Here is a 25,517-nt window from a genome sequence, read left to right on the forward strand (position 1 = left end):
CCTGATGGAAACAAATTCCCAGCATCCACCCTTTCTAAGTCATGCATTATCTTGTAAGTTTCTATTATATCTCATCTCAACCTTCTAAACTCTAATGTTTACAATTGCAGGATCCTCAGCTGTTCATCTTTTGGTAGACCTACCATTCCAAAGATCATCCCTGTGAATCTCTGCTGAACATGCTCCAGTGCCAATATGTCCCTCCTGAGATGCTGGACACAGTATTCTAAATGATGCCTAATCAGACCTTTGCAAAGTCTCAGTCGCATATCGCTGCTATTACATTCCAACCCCCTTTACATTCCAACGCTCTGGAGATAAATGACATCATTACATTTGCGTTCTTAACCACGGACTCAACCTGCAAGACAGCGTTTAGAGCATCCTGGACGAGCACTCCCAGATCCCTTTGCATTTTGGCTTTATGAATTTTCTCACCGTTTAGAAAATTATCTGTCCCTGTATTCTTTTTTCCAAAGTGCAAGACCTCGCATTTGCTAACGTTGAATTTCTTCAGCCATTTCTTGGACCACTCCAACTGTCCAAATATTTCTGCAGCCTCCCCACCTCCTCAGAACTCATGTTGCTATATTGTCCAACAGACTGACACTATCAGTTGATCTGGGGAAAAGAGGGTAGTTGTCGTTTGTATCCTTTACAATAATAGAGAGACCTTTACTGTGCTCAATCTCGCAGGAACCTTACTTTGTCAAAAGATTTTGGTGGACTCATGAACAATTCCTGTTGAGCTAATCGGTATCCAAATTTACTCTGAGCCGTATTGGACGTGGTGGTATCTGGGTCATCAAGGGGACTGTCCTGATTCCTAGACTCATCTCAGACATTGATTGCTAATGAAGGCGTAATGAAGTTGACCAATAGAATTGGTTTTCATTTCTTAAAGCTGGGAAGTCTGCAATCAATGATTATTCTTCAATTTATTTGTTGTGCAATTAAAATTTGTTCAGATTTTTCATTGACAATACGTCATATTTCTGTTCTCTATAAAATGTTTGAGTGTGAGCAGCAGCGGAGGTAAGACGAACCCGAAAGACTGCAGCTAAGGTAAGACAGTTTTTTTAAAACATTACTTACCAGTAGCGGACAGCGGTGTTTTCCACTTCACAGAAAGAGCGGGAGCAGCGGGGGAAGTGACGAAGACCAGAGGGGCAGCCGGGAAGGAAAGCAGTGACCATATATATCAGCAAGGCTGATATAGCCAGGAAAAGGATCAAAGATATAAAAAGTGATTTCAGGGAGTTAGGATGGACGCTGCAAAGCAGGACCAACAGAGTAGTGTTCTCTAGTTTACTACCGGTGCCACAAGATAGCGAGGCGAGGAACAGGGAGTGGGTGCAGCTGAATCCATGGCTGCACAGCTGGTGGAGGAGGGAGGGCTTGAGATATGTAGATAATTGGAATGCCTTCTGGGGAAGGTGGGACCTGTACAAGAAGGTTGGGTTGCATCTGAACTGGAAGGGGACCAATGTCCTGGGTGGAAGGTTTGCTCGAGTAGTTTGAGAGGGTTTAAACATGGGGGTGGGAACCTGAGCTGTATGCTGGCGGTGAGAGTTGATGCAGATGCGGTAATAGCAAGAAGTAGACCACCTAGTGGGAAGGATTTTCCTGGCAAGGAATCAAGGTATCAGTTAAAGTGTGTTTGCTTTAACGCAAGGAGTATCAGTAATACAAGTAACGAACTTAGAGCATGGATCAGTACCTGGTGCTATGATGTTGTGGCCATAACAGAGACATGGGTTTCTCAGGGGCAGGAATGGTTGCTGGATGTTCCAGGGTTTAGAGCATTTAAAAAGAATAGGGAGGGGGAAAAAGAGGAGGGGGTGTAGCACTACTAATCAGAGAGGGTATCACAGCTACAGAAGCTTCCATTGTCGAGGAAGATCTGCCTACCGAGTCAGTACAGGTGGAAATTAGGAACAGCAAGGGTGCAGTCACCTCTTTAGGGGTTTACTACAGGCCCCCCAGTAGCAGCAGGGAAATGGACGAAAGCATAGGTCGGCAGATTTTGGAAAAGTGTTGACGTAGTAGGGTTGTTGTAATGGGTGACTTTAACTTCCCAATATTGATTGGAACCTCCTTCGAGCAGAAGATTTGAATGGAGCTGCTTTTGTAAAGTGTGTTCAGGAGGGTTTCCTAACTCAGTACGTTGACAGGCCGAAGAGGGGAGAGGCTATTCTAGACTTAGTGCTCGAATCAGATCTTGTGGTGGGAGAGCATTTTTGTGATAGTGACCACAACTGCCTCACATTCTACAAAGCTATGGAGAAGGATAGGATTAAGCAAAATGGGCGGATATTTAATTGGGGAAGAGGAAACTATGATGCGATTAAACATGAGTTATGAAGCATGGATTGGGAGCAATTGTTCCATGGTAAAGGCACAATAGACATGTGGAGACTGTTTAAGGAACAGCTATTGCAAGTGATGAATAAATATGTCCATCTGAGACAGGCAAGAAGTGGTAAGACAAAGGAACCTTGGATGATGAGAGCAGTGGAGCTTCTCGTCAAAAGGAAAAAGGTAGCTTACATAAGGTGGAGGTAGGCAGGGTCAAGCTCAGCTCTACAGGATTAGAGGCAGGCGAGGAAGGAGCTTAAAAATGGTCTGAGGAGAGCCAGGAGGGGGCACGAGAAAGGCTTGGCAGAACGGAGAGAGAGGAAGCTGATGTGGTGAAAATTTTGTCAAATATTAAGATTGACAAGTTGCCAGGCCCGGACCAGATTTGTCCTCAGCTGCTTTGGGAAACGAGAAGTGTAATTGCTTCACCACTTGTGAGGATCTTTTCATCCTCGCTCTCCACTGGAGTTGTAACTGAGGACTGGAGAGAGGCAAATGTAATTCCTCTCTTCAAGAAAGGAAATAGGGAAATCTCCGACAATTACAGACCAATCAGTCTGACGTCTGTCGTCTGCAAGGTGTTAGAAAGGATTCTGCGGGATAGGATTTATGACTATCTGGAAGACCAATGCTTGATTAAATGCAATCAACGCGGTTTTGTGATGGGCCGGTCATGCCTCACAAATGTTATGGAGTTCTTTGAGGATGTTACTAGAAAAGTTGATGAGGGTCGAGCTGTGGATGTGGTGAATATGGACTTCATCAAGGCATTTGATAAGGTTCCCCATGGTAGGCGCATAAGTGGACAGGGTTGTTAAGAAAGCATATGGTGTTTTGGCTTTCATCAACAGGGGGATTGAGTTTAAGAGTCGTGAGATCTTGTTGCAGCTCTATAAAACTTTGGTTAGACCGCACTTGGAATACTGCATCCAGTTCTGGTCGCCCTATTTTAAGAAAGATGTGGATGCTTTGGAGAGGGTTCAGAGGAGGTTTACCAGGATGCTGCCTGGACTGGATGGCTTATCTTATGAGGAGAGGTTGACTGAGCTCGGACTTTTATCATTGGAGAAAAGGAGGAGAAGAGGCTACCTAATTGAGGTGTACAAGATAATGAGAGGCATATAGAGTCGATAGCCAGAGACTATTTCCCAGGGCAGAAATGACTAACACAAGGGGTCATAGTTTTAAGCTGGTTGGAGGAAAGTATAGAGGGGATGTCAGAGGTGGGTTCTTTACCTAGAGAGTTGTGAGAGCATGGAATGCCTTGCCAGCAGCAGTTGTGGAGGCAGGGTCATTGGGGACATTGAAGAGACTCCTGGACATGCTTATGGTCACAGAAATTTGAGGGTGCATACATGAGGATCAGTGGTCAGCACAACATCGTGGGTTGAAGGGCCTGTTCTGTGCTGTACTGTTCCATGTTCTATGTTCTAAAATATATCTCTGAACCATAATTAAATGAACTTTGTATGTCAGGTTTGTGGGACATGTGGTAATAGAAATCCATATTTAGGTAAGTAACTACGATTCTATGAAGTCAGTGTAATTCTACAGCCCCAAACAAATCTAATATTCTGAGATTAATTCCAGTCGCATCCACTTGTTAATTTATACTAAACTGAGATGAAGCATTCTTTTTGTTTCTATTATATTAATAATTATTTGGCAAGTTTGTATGGAGATTATTTTAAATGCCTCCTTGCATCCAAACAGCCGGCTACCCATCTTTTTATAATACTTTCTAACCATGAACAACTGCCTTCTCTGCATCATGCATTCATTTTAACATGCACAAATGTGTATTCTTATCTCGAAACTCTCATGGTATTAGTTACTCGTTAGTAATGATCACACCTCTCTATCATCACCCCAATGCGTCCACTTCGGTCGATATATTGTTTCTTCAGTTTATTCTATCATGTTCAATATTCTGAAAGGATTTGTACACAAACATTTCGCTCCTCTGTTTTAAGGCATATCATACATGTAGTTACTTTAGGTGTTTGAAAACATCTAATGACAATGGTTTAAAATCATCATTTTCTTCCAGCAAAGCACTTCAAACGTCTTATCTAGGCACAAAACAAATTTGCTTAATCAAATATAATACCATTTAAACTCTCGAAGCTTTAACATTTAGATACTTCTCCATTTTTGCTTTGCTACATTATTAATTCCTTCATCTTGCGTAGATACTTTCAGTTTTTAATGTATTTTAACTTCTGTTTGTCTTTTCTTTTGTGCTTATCATCGGAGCATTAAAATTGGGAGTAAGAGTAGGCCATTCAACCTCTCGAATGTCCTTTGCTATTCCACAATATCATGGCTGATTTTACTGTGATATCAACTCCACATTCCAACATACCTCAGTAAGAAAAATCTGTTCTCATCTTTGTCTTAACGGAGTGACCCATTCATTTTAAACTGTGTTTTGTCCTCTCCACAAGAGGAAGCATCGATTAGCATTCATACTGTACAGTTCCCTCAGGATCTCGTATGTTTCAATGAGGTTGCATTGAACTTTCTTCTCGAATCCAGTCAATAAATGCCCGACATATGTAAGCTTTCAGCATAAAATACTCTGTCCCCTTCTCCCCGCCTTACCCCTCCAGGTGCTGTTGTTCATGGTATTCATTGAATTAGCACTCTATGAGTTGCTACAAATTCATTTATTTCCCTTCTTCGACAAGCAATGAAGAACTATACACAATAATTCAGACATTTTCTCAGCAATGGCCTGTCCAAATACAGCAAAACACCAGCACTTTGATGTTACGTTCCTTTCAAATAAATTATAGCCCTCAACTTGCCTTCCAACGTATTTGCTGAATCTGAATATGATCACTTTCTGGCTTATATAGACGTGAAAACTATAACTTTCCAAGTTTTCTCAAATTTGGATTGATTACAAAAATGAGAAAAGGATACTATTGTAAACCAAAGATTTTAGGAGGAAAAGCAAGTTGATGAAACTTTGTGTGAGTTGTATTGACACTGTTGCTTTAGTCAACGTGAACATGTTTGACTCTGAACAGCACCATATATGTATTTTCAGTGCAGATTTTGCTTCATAGACTCTTGTTTATTTTTACTTTTCAATTTCGACCAGATGCGATCAGCATGTCGACAGCTCTTTAACTGGCTCGTGGGCAGGTAGACAGATGCTGTATGAATAATACAGAAGCAGAAAACTGACAGCAAAACGCATAATTGTCTCTCTGTCCCTGCCCAACTCATTCTCTCTCTCTTTATGCAGTGAAGCAGGAATATAATGGAAAGTAGCTCGCCATTCTCTCCCACTATTTTCTATCAACCTCTGCCTCGAATCAGCGACCCACAGCCCTAACAACAGTGTCTAATTATCTTGCATCTGCTGTAAAAAACCGAATCGACCAGCAATAAGAAGATTGAAGATCACAAGGAATTCAGGGGACAGAGTATTGTTGCCATCACTAAGGAGAAGGTGGATAAATCACCTGGACCAGACAGACTACACTCCAAAGTTGTAAGCTGGAGAGGTATGGGAAGTGTTAGTGGTGATCTTTCAGGAATCACTAGTATCAGGGAGGATCCCAGAGGACTGGAAAATCAGTAACGTGACACCCCTGTTTAAAAAGGGAGCAAGGCAGAAGATGGACAATTGCAGACCAATTAGCCTAACATTGGTCATGTGTAAGATCCTGGAATCCATTGTGAAGAATGAGATTTCTGAATACTTGGAAGTGTATGGCAAATTAGGGCAAGATCAGCATGGTTTCATCAAGGGGAGGCAATGTCTGACAAACCCATTAGAATTCCTTGAGGAAGTAACGCGAAGGTTAGCCCAAGGACAGCCACAATATGTTATCTACCTGGACCTCAAGAAGGCTTTTGACAAGGTGCCACCTAGGACACTACTGTGTAAGATAAGGGCCCATGGTTTCAGAGGCAAAGGGCTAGCGTGAATAGAAGCTTGGCTGTCTGGCATAAAGCAGCGAGTGAGGATAATAGGGTCCTTGTCAGGATGGCAGCTGGTGAAAAGTGGTTTCCGCAAGATTAATTTTTGGGACCATAACTTTTCACGGTATGCAATCTAGATGATGGAACTGCGGGCATTCTAGGTAAGTTTGCAGGTGATATAAAGATAGATTAGATTACTTACAGTGTGGAAACAGGCCCTTCGGCCCAACAAGTCCATACCGACCCGCCGAAGCGTAACCCACCCAGACCCATTCCCTTACAATTATTGCTTCATCTAACACTACTGGCAATTTATCATGGCCAATTCACCTGACCTGCACATTTTTGGACTGTGGGAGGAAACCCACGCAGGCACGGGGAGAATGTGCAAACTCCACAAAGAGAGTCACCTGAGGCAGGAAATGAACCCGGGTCTCTGGCACTGTGAGGCAGTAGTGCTAACCACTGTGCCACCGTGCTGCACCGTAGAGTGACAGGTAGCATTGAGGTGGTGGGCAGGCTGGAGAAGGAGTTGGATAGGTTAGGAGAGTGGGCAATGAAATGGCAGATTGAGTACAACATGGGAAAGTGATTGGTCATGCACTTTGGTAGGCAGTATAAAAGAATGGTCTATTTTCTAAATGTAGAGAAAATTCAGAAGTCTGAAGTGCAAAGGGACTTGGGGGTTATAGTCCAGGATTCTGTCAAGGTAAACTTGAATCGTTAGTTAGGAAGACAAATGCAGTGATGGCATTTATTTTGAGAGCACTTGAAGGTAAAAGCAGGGATGTACTTCTGAGGCACTATAAGGCTCTGGTCAGACCACATTTGGAGCACTGTGCACAGTTTTGGGCCCATATCTCAGGAAGTATCCTGAAGCATGTTCAGAGGAGTTTCACGAGAATGGTCCCAGGAATGAAAGTTTAACATATGAGGAACGTTTGTGGACTCTGGGTCTATACTCGGTGGAGTGAGAAGGATGAGGGCTGACCTAATTGAAACATACAGAATTCTGATTTGGCCTGTATAGAGTAAATGTTGGGAAGTCGTTTCCATTGGTAGGAGAGATTAGAACCCGAGGGCATAACCTTAGTATGAAGGTCATTACCGTTTATAATGAAGATAAGGAGAAACTTCTTCACCCACAGATTGGTGAATTTATGGACTTTATTGCTACAGAGGGCTGTGGAGGCCAGGTCATTGAGTACATTTAAGACTGATATAAACATATTCTTGATTATCAAGGATATGAAGGGCTAAGGGTAGAAAGCCAGAGAATGAGTTTAAGAATTCTTGAGCCATGATTGAATGGTGGAGCAGACTCAATGGGCTGAATGGTCTAATTTCTGATCCTATGTTTTATGATCTAATCGAAACTAATGTACCAATGCTATTAAATTGGATTACCATCTACTTTTTTTTCTCCATCCACAAAATGTGTGCTTTTTTTGTTTTCCTGTGTCTATCTGCATCTTTGTGCAATGTTTTAATAACAAGTTAGAGATTAAGTTCTTAGGGTTATAGGTAGATACACCATATTTCATTTGATATTTGAATTGATCTTTTTGTAGTAAATATGATATTTTGTTAAGTACAACAATCTGGTCTCAGAGTTTTCCGTTAACCCAAGTTCATCAGACAGGTAAATTGAGCATTTAGAGTAATCTTTATATTTTTCTGACAATCCGGGAGTAAAAGGGCTCAAGTACTAAGCACTCTCCCAAGTGGATCACCACACAAAGACATCAAGATTGCTCTGTACACCTGGATCTGCAATATTTTCCCATTTGAATAATATATTCCATTTCTAGTTTTCCTATCAAAATGAGCAAGTTCATAACTGCATCTGATAATTTATGGACACGTAGATTCTTAGCAAGACATAGCAATTAAATGTTTGGACTGGGCTCGAGACTGTCAAAGATTCTCAACCTTTAAGTAAACTCTGGTGGTTTTAGAAATTGTCAAGGGGAGCACGGGTTTCCTCAACATTTCTTAATATCGACAGTTAAATGTATTTAATCACAAGGAATCTAAAGGAATTGAAATAGATCTTACAAGATGCCGTAACAAAGAAATAATACGGGATTTTCACATAATTGGAGGCAGTGCAGAGAACAATGTGCAATTCATTTAAGAAACTATTCCATCCAATTATTTATGATGTGAGCAATTTTCCCCAAATGAAGACGCACATTAGATCAATTCTGTGATAATCATCATATACTTGTTTTAAAATTTCCCTCACCTCATAGTTTACAGGGTTGCTGTAATTTTCAATATTAATGATTCCCGTACTTTCTTTCCTGATAGACTCATTCCCGACAAAATGCTTGTCTGGAGATGACCTGCAGGTGTTGGGTGTTCTGAAGTCCCTCTTTGTTGACTGCAATGTTGAGCATGACTCATAGCGGAAACGTTGAGAAAGTGGATCACCTCCAAATACCTCAACATAGTTGGGGCATATTTGGAGGTTTCTACTAGCCGTTTGAATTCCATTCAGAGAATGTCTTTTTTGAAGGCAACACAACCCCAGGGAACAGTGCTGATCGCCCAAACCATTTCTGTTTTTGTGAACCTTCACAGCAAGTACTGTTAAAATCGCAAGAAATATGATAGAAGTTACTCCGAATGCGATGACCAAGGAAAGGCTCAGATCTGGATTGAACCTGGGTAGTTCAGACGAACCACTGACGCCAGAAGACGTTTCAGTGTCCCCACCAATCACAGAAAAGATGATGGTCACTGTGGCAGAAAGTGATGGCATTCCATTATCTTTTACAACGATCACCAACCTTTGTTTAGAGACATCCTTATTTACGATAGGACGGATAGTCCAAATCTCACCAGTATCTGCTGAAATAGTAAAAAGGTTATGATTGGTAGCCTGAGAAATAGAATAAGAGAGTTGAGCATTCTGACCGGCATCTGCGTCAGTGGCCGAGACCTTGGCAACCAGATAGCCTGGTTCTGCAAACCTGGATATTGTCTCTACTGCTGTTGATCCAAATTCGAATAATGGCTGCACTATGACTGGAACATTGTCATTCTGATCAAGGATAATAATATTCACCGAAACATTACTTGCGAGTGGCGGTGTCCCAGAATCCACAACCTGAGCTTGAATCTGAAAGTTTTTCAGTATCTCGTAATCAAAAGATCTCTGCGCGAATATGACGCCTGTCTCCGAGTTAATAGAGATGTAAGTGGCTACCGAGGCGTTCAGGACTTGAGTCTCCAGGATAGAGTATTTCAGTTGAGTGTTCAGTCCCACATCTGGATCAAACGCTGTGAGGGAAAATATAGAAGCACCAATAGCATTGTTCTCCATGACATTTGTGGTGTACAAATGCTGCGAAAATCTCGGTGGGTTGTCATTTATGTCAGAAATCTCTACATGGATGGTTTTCCTGGATGTCAGCGGCGGCTTTCCTGCATCCGTGCACGTTATTGTAACGTCATAATTGGAATTATTTTCACGATCCAGTGGATGTTGAACAAGCAATCCATAATAATTCTTCAAAGAAGAATCTAGTCTAAAGGGTAGTTTGTTTGAAATATTGCATTGTACCTGCCCGTTTCTCCCAGAATCTTTATCCACTGCACTGAACAGAGCGACCACAGTCCCAATAGGAGCGTCTTCTGAAATTGCGCCAGACAAAGACGTCAACGTCACCTCAGGTGCGTTGTCATTCACGTCAACAATGTTCACCAACACATCACAGTGCCCTGCCATAGTGTGAGGACCCCTATCTGTTGCTTGAACATTAATACCAAAGGCTTTGTTTTCTTCATAGTCCAATTTCCCTTTCACTCTGATTTCACCAGTTTTTGAATCCACGCTAAACAATTCTCGAACTCTGATGGTATTGTGGCTACTGATCGAGTAAGTTATCTCTCCATTGTGACCATCATCTGGGTCAGTGGCATTTAATGCGATCACCTGCGTTCCCGTGGGTGCATCTTCTAATATACTGACTCGATAAACTGACTGGGAACAGGCAGGGACGTTGTCGTTTGCATCCTTTACAATGATTATAACCTGAACCGTGCCTGATCTGACAGGGACCCCACCGTCCTTGGCTATCAGTGTCAAACTGTGGGTAGATTCCATTTCTCTATCCAACGAACTATGCAGCACCAACACTGGTAATTTTTCCACTCCATCGCGCATCTGCACATCGAGAACAAAGTGCTGGTTAGAAAGGAGCTCGTAGGATTGCACGGAGTTGGTTCCAACGTCCGCATCATACGCTGACTCGAGTAGAAAGCGCGTTCCCGGCGAAGAAAGCTCTGAAATTTCAAGGTGGAATTGTCTCTTTGGAAAACTGGGAGCGTTGTCATTTAAATCAAGGACCTCCACTTCAACCGGGTACAGCTTTAAGGGGTTTTGAAGCAAACCGTTCACGGATAAAACACAACTCAAAACTGGCCCGCAAATCTCTTCTCTGTCAATTTTTTCCTTCACAAATAAAATGCCAGTGTCCAAGCCTATGTCCACGTATTGTTTCCAGGGCCCGGACACAATTCGAAAACTACGAGCCGAGAGTTGCTTTATATCTAAACCCAAATCCTCAGCGATATTCCCAACAAAGGCGCCGAGTTGCAGTTCTTCAGGAATCGAGTAACGAACCTGCCCGTGCACTAGATTCCACACGAAGAATACACAGTAGAACAATCGGTATATTAGAAACCAAAATATTTTATATCTCATTTCCAGCGTCAAACATTCCCGTTGTTTCGGAATATGTCCGCACCGCGAAAACGTTCATGAATTATTATCTGATATAAATCTGACATAAATTAACTGCAATGCAGCAAATCCCTGAACTTTTCTCAAATCGCCCGGATAATTTCATCTAAATCTTCTGTTCTTGTCCAAAATTGTCAATGGATTCGTGAACAATTCCTGTCGAGCTGTTCGCTATCCAATTTTACTTTGTGTCTGATCGGACGTGATGGTGTCTGGGTAGTGAAGAAGGTTGTCCAGATCTCCATTCCTATCTTATGTTCTGATTGGTGAACGCTAGCTCATTGATATTCACCAACGAAATGTGATTCATTTCTTAAAGCTGCAATGTCTAAAATGAGCGCAAGACTTGATTTATTATTGCACAACTCAAATTTGCCTAACGGTTTTCTATTCTATACTGCATTTCACTCTGTGCTGCAAAAGTCCAGTTGGAAACAAATTACTAGGAATACGTCAAATTCCAAATTGTTGAACATGTGACAGGTAAAGGCCAATGACGGTTCCTAATTGTTAAGATCATTCTTTGTTTCAATAATACAATTCAAGTTATAATCTATACACGATAGGTGTGTTCTAGAATTCCTTACTGACTAGGTGTTATTGCTCACCAAAGCAAAACTAATTATCTTTATCGTTCTGCAAGGAAATCAAATAATGGAAATTACAATACTGACATGTTCATATTTCTCCATTTCTATTCCAGATATCCAATTGGCCATCTTTTTAGATTATTGTTTAACGTTTCCTAAACTCGCTTCTCTGTTTCACAAAACGATTAATCAATTAAAAAGTGTACAAATTGCGAACCTTGATAAATATCGAAAGATAAGCACATAATCAGCTACTAATCCCCCTATCTTTCATCATGGTCCAAGATCAATAGTTTGCCATTTTCGAAGTCAACTAATAGATTTAATGTTTTAAGGATACACGTGTGTGAGCCTCCTTTCCATAGATTATAAACCAGAACAAATCTGTTATTACTACAGTTATGGAAAAGATCTAGTTTCAAAGGCCTAAAATCAATGGAGTCACTTTACAAGTTCCAAGGCAGAAACAATAGATTAATTAGTAATAGAAGCAATAGACTAGCAATGGCATGAATTCTTTTGCACACTGCCATACATGAACTTCCAATTTGTTGAAACTCTTTACTTTCAAATCAACTTACGTTTGGAGTTTGCAATGTTGAGCCCTCTTTAAATTAAATATTTTTCTGTTTTATTTATTATCTTTCCCACGTATTGTATATTTTCTGTAGCAGATAATACACGTATTCAACTATTGTTATCCAGATTAAATGTATTTTCAGATCTTCAAAGAATTTTTACAGTTGTTAAGTATCACTTTGAAATAACTATTTTTTCATTTCATTATCTACTGTCAGCCATCTGCACCACTGCAAGAAGTTCCAAGCCTATGATTTTTGCAAATGATTAAGAATAATTCTGAAATGTCAGAATGCATGGTACGATCCATCAAGTTTTCCAGTTACTTTTCAGTGTGAAAGGCATAATACGTCCTACACATTTTAAATGATGACACGTGAGCACTCCGAGCATACAAATCACATGTGCAAGTACAGAACATTTCCCTTACAGAGGTCGAGAGTTTCTCACAGGTGCTGAAAGTCGGTGATGATATCCAAACTTATGCAGTATCCATTGTGGCTGTCGCGATTATGTTAAATCAAGCCCTCTTAGTTTGCTCCCTCCCAAGTTCATCGCAATGGCTTGTATTGTGTGAATATCATCTCAGTCCTGTGATTCCGAAGCAATTGACATTTCCTCTAGATTACCAACAAAAATTCCATAAAACTTCAAATCCTGAACCAGTTTCACTTCTGCAATGTTTTCAAATGCCCATTGTAAATATTAGTTAAATAAATAGATATCTATTCATTGAAGATCACGCAGATGATTATTTCAAACATTCTATTGTATTTCGTATGCTCATATCATATTAACATTTCTATGCACCATGGGTATTGTTTCTGCGATTTACTGAATGATGCGATGTTTTGGATGGTAGATAAACTGGAATTTGTTACCATTGTAGTCCCTAGCTTCTTTTTTGAACATGGAGACTCATTAATGTAATTTCCTGACTACAGTACTATATTCTTACTTTTCGAGAACAATATGATGTAATGACTGGAGTTACGCTGCATTCTTATTGACTCTGGTCTCATCGCCAGAATATTCCAGATAAGAAAATTTCATTCAACAAGTAAAGCACACGAAGACGCCATCTTTCTCTCAGGTTTAAATTTCAGTTCGAACATATACGACATCTATACAATTTGGTTACTAAAAGACTTCAATAGGAAAATTTTGAAAAAAACTAAATTAACTTTAGTTCAGTAGTTTTCAAGTTTACGTGGAGTCTAACAATATCGGATTACCTGATCAATTTAGAAGCACCAGGCCGTCAGAAAAATACTGATGCTAATTCCTAAGACCTAACAGCTACCGCTGAAACAACTGAAACCTAACCAAATTGTTTTCTGGACCCGTGTGCAATGGCTACTATATTCTCGAAGTTAGTGTTATCTACGTGACTGTGTGTCTGCAAAGAGTTTCTCATAGGTATTTACATTCCAATATTCAGTATGTGAAAAGTTAATAATTTTCATAGCTTCAAAGAAACTCTAAAAGTTTTAGTAAGTCCCAACAGGTAACCAAAGCTGCCAGAACACAATTTTAACTCAGCTGTACAATCTAATACTGTAATCTTGTTGCAAAGGAAAGCATATAAATATTACAAGGTATGATACCAGCAGAGATTACTTACGGCAATAACAGTTGCTACTTCTATTTTAATAATTTAAACATGCATGTTTCCAACTATTGCCACACATCCAATTCAAAGCTGCGAGGCTCATATTCTTCATTAAAAAGGCCCCTCACCTTATTCTTTAACGTGTTGCTGCAATTTTCAGAATTAATTGCTCTTGTGTTTTCTTTCCTGATAGTCTCATTTTGGACATAATTGCTGTCTGTATATGATCTGCAAATGTTGGGGTGAATGATTTCTCCCTTTGTTGACTGCAATGTTGAACATGACTCATAGCGGAACCTCTGAGAAAGTGGATCACCACCAAACACCTCGACGTAGTTCGGGGGTATCTGGAGATTTCTACTGGCTTTTTGAATTCCATTCAGAGAATGTCTTCTTTCTGCACAACAACAGAGTCTGAGGGAACAGTGCTGACTACTAGTAATATTTCTGCTTCTATGAATCATTACAGCGAGAATAATTAAGACCACGAGAAATATGATAGAAATTCCTCCAAATACGATGACCAAGGAAAGGCCCAGATCAGGAGTGAAGGTAGGATCTTCAAACGAACCGCTGACGCTGGAGAATGTTGCAGTATCGCCACCAACCACTGATAAGATGATGGTCACTGTAGCAGAAAGTGATGGCTTTCCATTATCTTTTGCAATAATCACTAATCTTTGCTTGGAGGCATCCGTATTCGCGACACGACGTATTGTCCAAATCTGGCCAGTGTCTGGTGAAATAGTAAAAAGGTTATGCTGGGTAGCCTGAAAAATCAAATAAGTAATTCGAGCGTTTTGACCAGCATCAGAGTCAGTGGCTGATATCTTGGCAACCAAGTAACCTGGTTCTGCAAACCTGGATAATGTCTCGAATGCTGTTGATCCAAATTGGGCTAATGGTTGTACAATGACCGGAGCATTGTCATTGTGATCAAGGATAATAATATTTACCGAAACATTACTTGTGAGTGGTGGCGTCCCAGAGTCCACGACCTGAACTTGGATCTGAAAGTTTTTCAATTTCTCGTAGTCGAAAGACCTCTGTGCAAATATGACACCGGTTTCCGAGTTAACAGTCACGTAAGTGGATACCGAAACATTTAAAACTTGAGTTTCCAGGATAGAGTATGTCAGTTGAGCGTTCAGTCCAATATCTGGATCAAAGGCTGTGATGGAAAAAATAGAAACGCCAATAATATTGTTCTCCTCAACATGTGCGGTATATAAAGACTGTGTGAACAGTGGGGCATTATCATTTATATCTGAAACGTCTACTCGAACGGTTTTTTCCGACGTAAGTGGAGGATTTCCGGCATCCGTGCATGTTATTGTAATACCATAATTGGAGACGTTTTCCCGGTCCAGTGCCTGATGAACAAGTATTCCATAAAAGTTTTCTAGAGAAGAATCGAGTCGGAAGGGTAATTCATTTGAAATTTGACATTGTACCTGTCCGTTTCTCCCCGAGTCTTTATCTGCGGCGCTGAAAAGAGCGACCACGGACCCAAGTGCAACATCTTCTGAAACTGTGCGAGATAAAGATGTCAACATCACGTCAGGAGGGTTATCATTCACATCAATAATATTCACCAGAACCACGCAATGCCCTGACATTGAGTCTGGTCCCCCGTCAATGGCTTGTATGCTAAGCTCAAAGTTATTGCTTTCTTCATAGTCCAACTTGCCTTTAACTAGTATTTCGCCAGTCTTGGCATCCACCCTAAACATTTTCCGAGCTGGAGCTGAAGTGTGGCTGCTAAGCGAGTAGCTAATCTCTCCATTTAGACCATCGTCAGAGTCGGTAGCATTTAGTATGATTACTTGCGTCCCTGTTGGTGCAGTTTCTAATAGGCTGACTCGATATTCCGTCTGGAAGAAGATAGGAGCGTTGTCGTTTGTATCCTTGACAATGATTATGATCTGAACTGTACCCGATCTCGCAGGGATCCCGCCGTCCTTGGCTATCAACGTTAAGTTGTGGCTGGAATCCGTTTCTCTATCCAATGAATTCTGCAGCACCAATACGGGCAATTTTCCTTCGCCAGTCCGAACATCGAGAACAAAATAATTGTTGGGAACGAGCTCGTATTTTTGCACGGAGTTAGTTCCAACGTCCAAATCGTGCGCCGTCTCGAGGGGAAAGTGCATTCCCGGAATAGAACGCTCGGATATTTGTAGGTGGAATTGTCTCTTTGGAAAAGAGGGAGCATTGTCATTTACATCGAGAATCTCCACTGTAACCTTGTAGAGCTTTAAAGGGTTTTCAAGCAAACCGCCCAAGGATAAAACACAGCTTAGGGTCGGGCCGCAAATCTCTTCTCTGTCAATTTTTTCCTTCACGAATAAAATACCAGTGTCCAAATTGATATCCACGTATTGTTTTCTGGGACCGGGTACAAGCCGAAAACTGCGAGCTGAGAGCTGTTTTACATCTAAGCCCAAATCCTCTGCGATATTTCCAACAAAGGCGCCCAGCTGCAGTTCTTCAGGAATCGTGTAACGAATCTGCCCAAGCACTAGATTCCACGAGGAGAAAGTACAGTACAATAATTGCCATTTTAGCAGCGAATAAATATTACATCTCATTTCTAGCTTCAAACATTCCCCTTTGTTTCAGAACGTGCTCGCACCTTGAATTATCCTCATTGCAGGTTTATATTATAAGGTTGGAACATCTACGACGTAGCAAATACCTGGATGTTTCCCGAATCGCTCGAATTATTGGAATTAAATCTTCTAACCTTGTCTAAATGTGCACCCGAGCTGCTCCAATTTTACTCTGCGTCTGGTCGGGCGTGATGGTGTCTGGGTAGGGAAGGGGCAGTCCAGATCCCCAGTCACATTTGAGCTTCTGATTGGAGAAGAATAACACATTGAAATTTGACCAATGAACGCATGCTCTGCTTCTTAAAGCTGCACTGTTTAATGCGAGTGTTTGTGCTTCGATTTATTGTTGCACAATTTAAAATTGGATTCAGCGTTCCGTTAGTGAAATGCATTCTTTCTGCCTTTTCGCACGGATGAAAACTCTATAGCCACAGTGCAAAAAAAAATAAGAGTTGGGTTTCTTAAAAGCTAACAAAAGAAAGAACTAAAAGATTGAAAGCCACTTATTAGACTGAGTAGTTTTATTCAATTCCCATGCATGTATGAATGTTCACTTCTTGCGTTGATCACCAACAAGCTGATACTTCACGAAAGAAAAGCTAAATGATTTCTCATTCTCTGACGCAACCAATTACTATTCATTAATCTGTTGACAATTCCATAATCCTCGATTTCCTTTCTAAAAATCCAGCTCACTATTTTGTTACAGTTAAGCAAAATCAAATAGATGCTGGACACTTGATACAGTATTAAAACAAAATCAGAGAATTCTGGAGAAACTCAGCAGGTCTGGCAGTGTCTGTGGAGCGAGAAACAGAGTTACCATTTTCGAGTTAAGCTAAATTCAAAGGTTTTATTTCAGACCTGATGGGTCCTGGAAGTTATTGTTTTATATGCTGTTAACAAAGGGGTGGAAGAGCGAATAAAGTAGATGGTGTGATTGTCCAGGGTTTTATCAGCAGTGTAGAACAAAAGGAAGAGCTAAAAGATTCAAAGCCACTTATTAGACTGATTAGTTTTATTCAACTCCCATTCATGTATGATTTTCTGCTCCTTCAGTTCCGACCAGAAGGCTTTGAACTCAAAGCTTTAAGTATTTTCATGCTGTTAGAAAACTGTTTATTCTGCAATAACCTTCACTCTTTGCGTCATACATACACTGACCTGTGGACAACACATATAGATGTCGAAACCAGCGCAAACTCCAGATCCAAATGCTGAATCAACATCACATTTCCTTCAAAATCTCACACTAAGGCCTATATGCGAAATTTATTCTCTTCAATTTAACTAACGACTTTCAAAAGTTGAAATGCAAACATACACGACCCTTGCTGTTCTCTTTTCTGCAGTGAATCATGCACCTATTGTTGTTCGAAAGTAAGTATTGTAAATGACTATAATCATCATCGCAAACGTACAAGTTCTAACGTAGTGAAAACAGTTTTGCTCAGTATCAAAGACAATACTCAAAAACCAATCATGACATTATTTCTATTTCAGTGCAATTACTTTTTGTGACACTCAATTATTAACGTTTAAGTACATTTTCGGTTTATACATTAGTATATCTTTCATTTGCCTCAGTAGTTCAGCGTTAAACATATGCTTCCTTCCATTTTCTGACGTTTTCTCTCTAATTTAACACGTATGAACTTGTTATTTTTTATACAAAGCAAATAAACCTAATGTCTCAAAGACACCCCTTATAATTATTAAATGTGATTCTGGAACTAATTGTTTTCCTCAGAGCCCTTCTCTTCCGATGCACTTCTGCTTCATGGAATGAAGTAATAATCTGATCGTTGAGGCTCCGAGTAATTTAGAATGGTTAGGAAAGGTAGAGATCCAAGAAGGTATTCATGAAGAACTTGCCATTTATTATATATACTCTACATGATGTAACATAGTATACTGTGAGGACCTTTTACAATCCAAATAACCATGCAGGTGCAGACCTGAGGAGATATGCACAGGTGCTGTAAACCAGGTGGTTAATTGCGAAGTCCACTGTAACAATTCAAGTCAGATATTATCAGGATGGTTCTGATTTCCAGTTCCTAAAATATTTAGGTCTTGTTTTAAATTCACGACCGGAATGAGTTCACTGCTGGGTGCCCGAGATGCCTTGAGAAAGTGGGAATGAGTTGCCTTCTTGAACCATTGCAGTCCCTGCACTGTGGGTGGACACACAATGCCCTTGCGAAAGGAATTCCAGGATTTTGACCCAGTGATAATGAAGGTAACGTGACATATTTCCAAGTCAGAATGGTGTGTGGCTTGGAGCGTAACTTGAAGATGTTCCTATATGTTTGCTGCTCTTGATCTTCTAGATGGAAGTGTTTGTGGATTTGGAATGTGTTTTATTAGAAACTTTTATGAATTTCTGTACTGCATCTTGCAAATAATACACTATGCAGCTGCTGAGCATCAGCAGTGGAGGGAATGGATGCTTGTAGATGTGCCAATCAAGCAGGTTGCTTTCCCCTGCTTTTTGAGTGTTGGAAATTTACCCATTGATGTAAATGCGGATTATTAAATCACACTCCTGACTTGTGCCTTGTAAATGTTGGACAGCATTTGGAGAGTCAAGAGCTGACTAAACCTACCATAGAATTCCTGGCTTCTGACCTGTTTTTGTAGCCACTATGGTTGTATGGCGGGTCCAATTGAGTGCCTAGTCATTGCAATCCCATGGCTTGATAGTGTTGCTCAGTTGTCCGTATGTTGTGTGAAAAAAAAAACTACATTCACCTGGAGCCATGTGAACTTTCATTTCCTTTGTCACTTGTCATCAATTCTATGACTTTTAAAATCCAGTACCAGAACCACTTCTGTCTTGAAAATCCTCTGTCCATGAAAATCCTCATTAACGTGATACATTGATTTATTCCAGATTTGGGAATACTTTGATCGATTCTATTTTAGTTCATGATGCAACTTATTATTGTTATTATGATCTGCAGATTTTGGTGCTTCCTGAATCTTAGTTGGATGACTCGGTCAATGGTTGAGACATGTTTCCTTTTTTTTGTTCTATAGCTGGACTGATGCATCATCATCACGAAAGTCCACCACCTCAAGACTTAAAACGACAACTGATCAATTTTTGGCACTTGGTACCGCACTTAAACAAAAACCTGAAATATATTATCAGGTCAAAATCAAGGTTTCATTCTGCTCATTCTGATGTAATTCACTAACCGTGCAAGCACTCATTTTAACCTTTATGTTAGTGAGGTAAAATTGCCGTAGAGATTAAACATTCTGATTAAAATTCAAGTCCAGAAGAGAAGGTTCGAACATCGGATTATAAAAGTACTCTCTCTTATTGAATGCATTGGCTTCAGTTTTGGCTCTACTGCTTGGATGAAATCGTCATGGGCTAGACAACACATGTACTTCAATGGGCTAGACAATTTTTACTTTCATGGGATAGTCAAAACATGTACCAGATTCATCCTGCATCCTTAGAGCACAATGTCTTTGGAAGAAGTGACTGGTTTGGACAGCGGTCTCATTGGCAGAATGGTGGTGGACTCTCCCTCTTTATGGGCATTTAAACGGGCATTGGATAGGCATATGGAGGATAGTGGGCTAGTGTAGGTTAGGTGGGCTTGGATCGGCGCAACATCGAGGGCCAAAGGGCCTGTACTGCGCTGTATTTTTTCTATGTTTCTATGTTTCTATAAAATATCCCAAATAGGGGCATGTAATTTCACAATTCAAAGCGCCTGAACTTATTTTAATTAAGTTTTGAGTCAGAATAAAAATAGCACTTATACCCTATGGACACAAAAGCTACTAGAATAAATATTCTTATAAAATATTGTACAGACGTAAAGAAAGCTTTCTTCCAGCGTTAGTGAAGTGCACTTATATAATTTGAAAAAACTATTCATAAATGAAAAAAAATCCACCATAGTAATTTTGCAGTAACTTAGCAAACATGTAAACCTTTGTACTAATTACCCACTTTGTCCTTTGTTTCTCAAAGTTGTTTCACGATTCCAAATACAGGAGAGAAGAGTGACATATTGCATGCGCATGTGACGTTTTTGTTGTAAGATTATGCTCAGAAATGCTACTTCAAGGACATATGGCACAGTAAAATAATTGCGAAATGATTGTTTTTCATACATTGAATTGTTTAAACAATTCACTTGTTTCATTTGTACGATGTTTGATAATATAAGACAACCTGATAAATGTATAATGTTCAGAGACTCAGAAATATGTCAACATTACATAGTTAGTGCGGCCAAAATGAGACCATGATAACTAGGAACTGGACAACCTAGTTATGTAACTTGTGTGGAACGGCAAGTCGAATGTGCAATATTCTGCAACGATGATGGGCTGTAGTCAACGTATACACAAGTTGACTTGCCAGATACTTCAACTTCAATGTTTTGAGTGCACTTGGCAAAGTCAGCATATCCCATATATTTACTTACATTCTCGTTGGTGCAGAAGGTGCCGACAAACAGAGTTGGATCCTCGAAACCATTTTAACTTGGCTAATGTTGTATAAGAGATACACAATTAGGAGAGAGTTTGGGGACTTATTACAAACACCATTACGATCCGTTCGAGATTTGAGGATGTAGAAACAGTACAAGTAACCTTGAATTATCTATTTTGCAGAGGTCAATGCGACCAACTTCAAGCAAACCATTTGCACAAATCGATATGCGCATCCAGGTCAGATCTTCAAAGATGCCCATTCCCTTATGAAAAGGTACTAACTTCGGTGCTTGTGGTGTTGCTATAATTTTTAGAACCAATCGTTATTGTGGGTTCCTTCCTGATAGAGACAGTCAGAACGCAATTCCTATCTGTAGGTGACCTGGATGCATTGGATACTATGAATTCTCTCTTTGTTGTTTGCAACGTGACCAGGAATCAGAGCGGAATCGCTGAGAAAGTGGGTCGCCTCCGAATACTCTAACGTAGTTCAGCGGTATTTGAAGGTTTCTCCTGGCTTTTTGAATTCCATTCAGCGAATACCTGGGTTCAAGGAAACTACAGACTCCCATGGAATAGCAGAGGCCAGCCAAAGCATTTCTGCCTTCATGAACTTTCACAGTGAGGATAATTAAAATAAGTTGCTCCCAATCCGATAACTGAGGGGAAACCCAGATCATGAATAGTCTGGGGGCCTTCAGGCGAACTACCGCCAGTCGAGAATGTTTCACTGTCAGTATCTAGGACAGTTATGATGATGGTGAGTGTGGCAGAAAGTGATGGTGTTACATTATCTTTCACTGCAACAATCAAACTTTGCTTGGTGACATCTTTATTATCGAAACGCCGACCAATCCATGTTTCCCCAGTATCTGGTGAAATTATAAAAATGGTGGGAAGCATGAACAAGGGAATAAGAGAGCTGAGCGTTCTGACTAGCGTCAGCTTCAGTAGCCAATAGCTCGGTAACCAAACAGCCTGGTTCCACAAACCTGGACATTGTTTCTATAGCTGTTTATCCAAACTCGGCTAATGACTGCACGATAACTGGAACATTGTCATTTTGATCGAACATAATAATATTCGCTGACACATTACTTGCAAGCGTTGGCATCCCAGAGTCCATGACCCGAGCTTGGATCTGAAAGCGTTTCAATCCCTCGTAGACAAAGGATCTATGACCGAATATGGCACCAGTCTCGAGGATAACAAGGATGAAAGTGCATAGGGAGGCATTCTGAACTTGTCTCTCCAGGATATAGTACTTGAGTCGTGCGTTCAGCCCAATGTCTGGATCAGAGGTTGTAATAGAAAATATAGAAGCGCAAATAACATAGTTCTCCATTATGCTTGCAGTGTCCAACGAATTATCATCCAAGTCGGTAGCATTTAATATGATTACCTGAATTCCTGTATCTGCATTCTCTAACAGGCTAACTCCGCAAACTGACTCAAGGAAGGCGGGGGCACTGTCGTTTGTCTTTTAACTCTCCAAAGTGAGTTGCGAGTGACTGCCCTTGACATTGAGGCAACATATGACCAAACATTTTACCCTCCAGGCTTCACAAAACTGTAGTCAGTGGAAAGCAAGATAATAACGTATCATTGCTTGGACAATGATACAGCACTGTTCCATGAGTATTCAGCACATAAATAGTGAAAGTAGCTGCAAGAGCAAGTCACATGCTAAGAATACTGCAGCGATCAAATAACCCCCTGAACGCAATAGCTTGACTCTATGACCATCTACAAAACACAAGGCAGAAGTGTCATGGAATACTCTCCACTAGCTTAGCTGGATGCAACTCCAACAACACTCAAGATTTTTGATAACATCTAGGATAAAGTAGCCTATTTGATTGGCACTGCATCCACAAACGTCCACTCCCCCCACCAACGATTGCCAGTAGCAGCAATGTGCACTATCTACAAGATGCACAGCTGAATTTTAACAAATGTCCTCAGATAGCACCATCTAAATGCACGACCACTTTCATCTAGAAAGACAAGGGTAGCAGATACATGGGAACATAACCATCTTCAAAATCCCTTCCAAGCCATTCATCATCCTGACTTGGAAATATTTCACTATAACTTCACTGTTGCTTGGTCAAAATCCTGGAATTTCCACCCTAATAGCTTTGTAGGTCAACCCATAGCAGGTGGACTGCAATGGTTCAAGAAGGCTGATCAACATTAGCGTCTCAAAGGCAACTAGGGGTGGGCAATAAATACTGGTCAGTCAGTAACTTACACATGCCACAAATAAATAATAATAAAAAAAATCCCTGTTTCAGGATATCATTGCAGGAGTTCCAGCTGGCAATGTCACAGATCAAATTATCAATAGTTTTTTTTCATCAAAATGTAGAAAACGAGGGATATTCATTGATAGTTCTACAACGTTCAGCACCATAGTAAACAGCTGTTACAGGGAACCAAACTGAATCCAATTACTGGAAGATAACAACAGTATTAAGACTTGGGCTGATAAATGTGAAGTAGCATTAATGCCATGCAAGTACCAGTAAATGACCATCTACCGAAAGATAAAGTCTTAACATCACTCCTTGGCATTCAGTAGAGTTACTATTACTCAATCTCCTATCAGCGTCCAGCGGGAGGATGGGGATAGCACGGGGTCATTCTATTTCTCTTCTATCATCTTCTTGAGGGTTCCCATTGAAAAATATTTGAACTAGAGTAACCATATGTATGCAATGGCTGCAAGAGCAGGTCAGGGACTATGTATTCTGCATCATGTAATGCATTCCCTCATTCCCCAAAGTTTGTGCTCCAAATACAATGGGCAAGTCAGCGTGATGGAATGCACCTCGCTTCCCTTGATAATCGTTGCTGCAACATCTCACAAGCAACTTGAAACGATACAAGAAAATGCAGTCTGCTTGATTGGCACCACATCCACAAATATCCATTCTTTCCAAAATTGAGGCTTGGTTTCAGCATTGAGTCCCATTTAAAAGATGAGCTCCAGATTTTTACAAAGCCTCCTGTATGTCACCTGGCCACTTCTATCCGAAAATGGAAGGACAGCCAGAAGACAGGACCATGATGTCTGCAATTCCTGGGACTTTAGGGGGAGTGGGTGAGTTAGGTGGGAGGGGATAAGGGAGCACGATTTAAATAATGGCCTGGAATCTCAGAAGTATTGTGCTATCATTGCGCCTTGATTTTGTCCTCATGATAGTGCTCACAGTATTCAAAGTATGACCTCACTAACGCTTTATCATTTTGAAATGAGACTCCTTGCTCCTGTATTCCATACTTTGGCTAACAAAATAGAATAGCCTTTATTGTCACTCGAATGAGTTAGTAAAAAGTTAGTAATGTTGCCGCTTTGGGTCCACCTTAGGTACACGGTACCAAGGTACTGAATACTTAATGTTTTTTACAGACTTGTACAAAGATTCATAAAGAAAATTTCAGCATTAGACAAAAGAATGGAGAAGTGTTTTATTTAAAAAGACATTCGATTTTTAATCTATACACCAAATCCTTGGGACCTGCTGGACTCACTGCCTCCATGCCAGTCTGGCCTGGGACTTGCTTCTGCGACTCAACTGAACACCGCACTCCCATGACAGTCTGGCCTGGGCCTCACCTCCAGAACTCATTGACTTGCCACCCCCACAGACTCGCTTTAGGGACTCACTTGGGAACTATCTCTGGGACTCACCATGTCCATTCGTGTCTGGTAACTTGAAGTTAGAAGCTTGAAAAGAAAGTGTGAGAAAAAAAGAAAAAGAAAAAGAATGGGTGGAGCAGAGGAAGCCCCATTGCAGCGTTTTACCCTGCTGCCACCTTGCTAATGAAGGCAAACATCCTGAATGTCTTCTTCACCAACCTTTCTATTTCTGATGACACTTTCATTCATCTATGGACTTGTACATCATGAACATTTTGCTCCTCAGTACACCTTAAAGACATAGTAATCATTGTACATATCCATCCTGTAATGAACGTCCTAAAATGCACGACCTCGTACTTATGAGGATTAAATTCCATCGACCATTGCTCTATCCAATTTACCAGATTATAAATATCAGTCTATAGCCTGAGACTATCCTCCTCACTATGAACAACACCACAATTTTTGTGTCATCTGAAAACTCACTAATTATAACTTTGACAGACACGTCCACCTCATTAATGTACATAAAAGCCAGCACAAATCCTAATGCAACTCCTTTGGTCACAGGTTTCCAGCACAAGTCCTACCCTTCACTCGTACCATTTGCATTCTATTTGCAATGAAATTTCTTATCCAGTGTTCTTTGAATCTCAAGAGCTCTTATATGTTGGACCAGCCTATAATATGGAAGCTTGTCAAGAAATTCATGTACACCCCATTAATTGAACTACACTCATCAACATATTTAGCCACAATTTCCAAACCTCAATTAAACGAGACAGATAGGATCTCCTAAGAAATCCATGCTGACACCCCTTTCCAAATGTTGCTTAATCTTGTTCCTTGGACAGTTTTCCAATAATTGTCCTAAAATTGACATCAGACAAACAGCCCTGTAATTAGCTGGTCTCGCTCTCTCTCTCTGCTGATCTTCTTGAACAAGAAACTGTATTTG

At 40.5% G+C, this 25,517-nt stretch overlaps 2 protein-coding genes across 2 annotated transcripts; both read right to left on the minus strand.

Moving 5' to 3' along the window:
• Window positions 1-8,455: 8,455 nt before the first annotated feature.
• On the minus strand, window positions 8,456-11,011 carry LOC140492291 (protocadherin-10-like). Its single transcript, XM_072591244.1, has one exon. The coding sequence runs from the start codon at window positions 11,009-11,011 to the stop codon at window positions 8,456-8,458; it is 2,556 nt and encodes an 851-aa protein (XP_072447345.1).
• A 2,885-nt stretch (window positions 11,012-13,896) lies between these two features.
• On the minus strand, window positions 13,897-16,422 carry LOC140492293 (protocadherin-10-like). Its single transcript, XM_072591245.1, has one exon. The coding sequence runs from the start codon at window positions 16,420-16,422 to the stop codon at window positions 13,897-13,899; it is 2,526 nt and encodes an 841-aa protein (XP_072447346.1).
• Between the last annotated feature and the right edge of the window lie 9,095 nt (window positions 16,423-25,517).

Source organism: Chiloscyllium punctatum, chromosome 20 (assembly GCF_047496795.1).
Source record: "Chiloscyllium punctatum isolate Juve2018m chromosome 20, sChiPun1.3, whole genome shotgun sequence".
In the NCBI taxonomy this organism is placed as follows: domain Eukaryota; kingdom Metazoa; phylum Chordata; class Chondrichthyes; order Orectolobiformes; family Hemiscylliidae; genus Chiloscyllium; species Chiloscyllium punctatum.

Bases quoted from the DNA above. Each gene is read 5' to 3' on its own strand.
- LOC140492293 (XM_072591245.1), bottom strand. From the start codon at position 16,422: ATGAGATGTAATATTTATTCGCTGCTAAAATGGCAATTATTGTACTGT.
- LOC140492291 (XM_072591244.1), bottom strand. From the start codon at position 11,011: ATGAGATATAAAATATTTTGGTTTCTAATATACCGATTGTTCTACTGT.